Raw genomic sequence first — 2,808 nt, forward strand, 5'->3', positions numbered from 1 at the left:
TCACAGGTGGAACTGTATGTTCACCAATTTGTACTAATAATAGGCTCTCATTGCAAGGAACTTGTTACCTTGTTCCATATGCTTCACATGACCATTTAGTTGACAGACTTCCATCCCTGCAGCATCACCGAACCTATTCATGAACTTCACAGTTGATGACAACTGAGGTACAAACTGAACAACTGTAAAATCTACGCAAATTGACACTTCAGTTCTTGAGAGGGACAGATTGTTTGCATGTATTTCGGTAGTGGCCCTTCACACCACACCTTGAGCATTTTTTTTGCCGGGAGTCCTCTCCTTTGGAAGGTATTCTTTGCATTTTGCGACGGCCCGGCATAACCTTACAAACAGGAGGAAGGATTTTGACATTGTTCAAATGTTCGGGAATAACCCATGTGCCTTTAGGTGGTACAGGATAAATAGATTCAGCATATGCAGCTGCCCATGTAGCTCGTGTATAATAAGAAGAGGCAAAGGAGTAGGGGTTCATTTTCAAGTGCCAACATACCGCAATAGCATGCTTGAACGGGAGTTGCTCCAAGTCAAACTTCCTGCACGTATAACTACGGTTTGCCAAGTGCACCAGACCGTTCAAATCACCATCCAGAACATTATACTCGACACCATTGATTTTGACCGCATTCATCCTTGACGCAGCGTCTAACCTCTTCCTTAACTTCTGTTCACCCAAATCAGGGCACAATGTAGAATGACATTTCATTGCTAAATCTCGACGTTGACTAAACCAAGTGAGAAGTAGATTTGTGATTTCATCGATCAAGTGTAGCACCGGAAGCATCCTTGCAAAACGAAGAACTGAATTAATGGACTCCACAATATTCGTTGTCATCACATTATATCGTCGTCCATCACAGTGGGCCCGAGACCACTTCTGGACGCCTGCACGCAGTGGATAAGTTCGCACTCGCTCATTGTTTATCATTGAGAAGTGACGATTGAACTCCGCTAGACGATAAGACTTCGCTGCCCTTACAAAATACCCCAATATCGGATCCCGTTGCTTCAAGTGAAATGAGGCTTTCATATTGCCCTTCAAGTGATAAAAGCAAATACCATGGCTTGCCCCAGGAAAAACTCTACGCAACCCATGTTGTATGCTAACATTGCGATCAGATATAACAACAAGATTCGAGCAATCACCAATTGCACAATGTAATTTTCTCAAAAACCACTCCCATGCTGCATCCGTCTCCAAATCTCCAATCCCAAAGGCAACAGGATATATGTTGCGATTTCCGTCAAATGCGGTCGCAACAAACAAAACACCTTTATACTTGCACTTCAAATGGGTAGCATCAACAGCAATCATGGGCCGCATTGACGACTTAAATCCTCGTATGCATGCACCAATTGACATAAAAAATATAAGAAGTGGTCGGCTGCATCAGTCTGAATGTATATCAGCTACAGTATAAATGTTGCACGAATCCTGAAATCTCCATTTAACACAGTCAGACACCAATTCGGCCGTAGCTTGAGGATGGTGACTACTTACAAACCTCAGATCACATTCATGAAGTGGATCGTATTTAACAACCTTAAACTCATGTAATCCAACTTTATATGCCCGAACTTTCCAAGGGCAAGGCACCTGCCAACAGCGAACACACAACCGACGCTTCCCAGATTGGACTGTTCTAAACCAAAAGTGGCCTCTAATTGCTACTAAACTGATGGTTTTTAAAAGGGAAATCTTATTTGGATAAACTCGGCCAACCTTCAAATTTGCTTCCCAATTTATGCACGAAAGGCCTCCACCATAACCAATATATTCCACACTCTCACCATGCTTCGAATCAACCCGAATTGTATGCATTTCACTCGAACTTGATTGCCGGGGAGGTTCAGATTGCACCTGTCTACACTGCACAGTGGAGGGTTCCGCATTGCTGTCCTCATAAGGATGCACAATTGGTGCAGAGTACGGTTCCTCTTCATTGCTAGGTTGATACAAATCAGCAACTATGTTTTCACCGCTTTCAAAATGAACTTCTTGAACCCAATCACTCCAATTAAAACCATTCCCACCATTTTCAGTTTCATTGTCCGAAATTACCACATTTCTTCGTTCCACAACAAAGGTAGCAGGAGCATTGCTACTCTCAACACTTACAATGCCATTGCACCCTTCAATACCATGACCTTCGATATTTTTCAAGCTTGCTACTAAAGGGGTTACTTTAGAGGCCATAACATCTGTGTTGTACTTGAGAAAACATTGAACATCATCATTGTCTTCAACCCTTATGTGCTTACTGACAGATGCGGATACAGGAACTGAATACTTCAATGTGACACTATATTTCGTGGGCTCTGCATCCATGATCTTATAAATGCGTTGAACAAGGTCGGAAAACGTTACGTTCCGTGACACTATTATGCCTTTAGCCTCCCCACCTTCATAACTCTCAATGTTATCCTTCTTAACCCAACTTCCATTGTAGCATACCAAAATTTCAACTGTATCCATTTCTGCAAATAACATAAATAATTACTACACCGATTCATAACACTAAAAATGAAAAAAATTGATAAATAAAAACATACACAACAATCATTCCACTACACATATCATCTTCTAAATCCTCAAATCTTCAAACTCAAATTGTAGCTGCTTCAACAAGGAACTTTTATTCCTTTTTGTTTTTTCTCGATTTTGTACATATCTGTGGGTTCCAAGTTATTAACAAACTAACATACACATACAATGGCAGAAATATGAACCCTCTAACCCTCCAAGGCTTTTGCACAAATGTAAACACCTTCAACAAAAGGATCAGGTTG

The 2,808-nt window shown here is 41.3% G+C and overlaps 1 protein-coding gene across 1 annotated transcript; it reads right to left on the reverse strand.

Annotated features, from left to right (window-relative positions):
• LOC109946592 lies at positions 209-1,342 on the reverse strand. The gene has a single exon (XM_020554911.1). The coding sequence runs from the start codon at positions 1,340-1,342 to the stop codon at positions 209-211; it is 1,134 nt and encodes a 377-aa protein (XP_020410500.1).

The sequence above is a fragment of the Prunus persica genome, chromosome G1 (genome assembly GCF_000346465.2).
Source record: "Prunus persica cultivar Lovell chromosome G1, Prunus_persica_NCBIv2, whole genome shotgun sequence".
Classification (NCBI taxonomy): Eukaryota; Viridiplantae; Streptophyta; class Magnoliopsida; order Rosales; family Rosaceae; genus Prunus; species Prunus persica.

Bases quoted from the DNA above. Each gene is read 5' to 3' on its own strand.
- LOC109946592 (XM_020554911.1), bottom strand. From the start codon at position 1,342: ATGCGGCCCATGATTGCTGTTGATGCTACCCATTTGAAGTGCAAGTAT.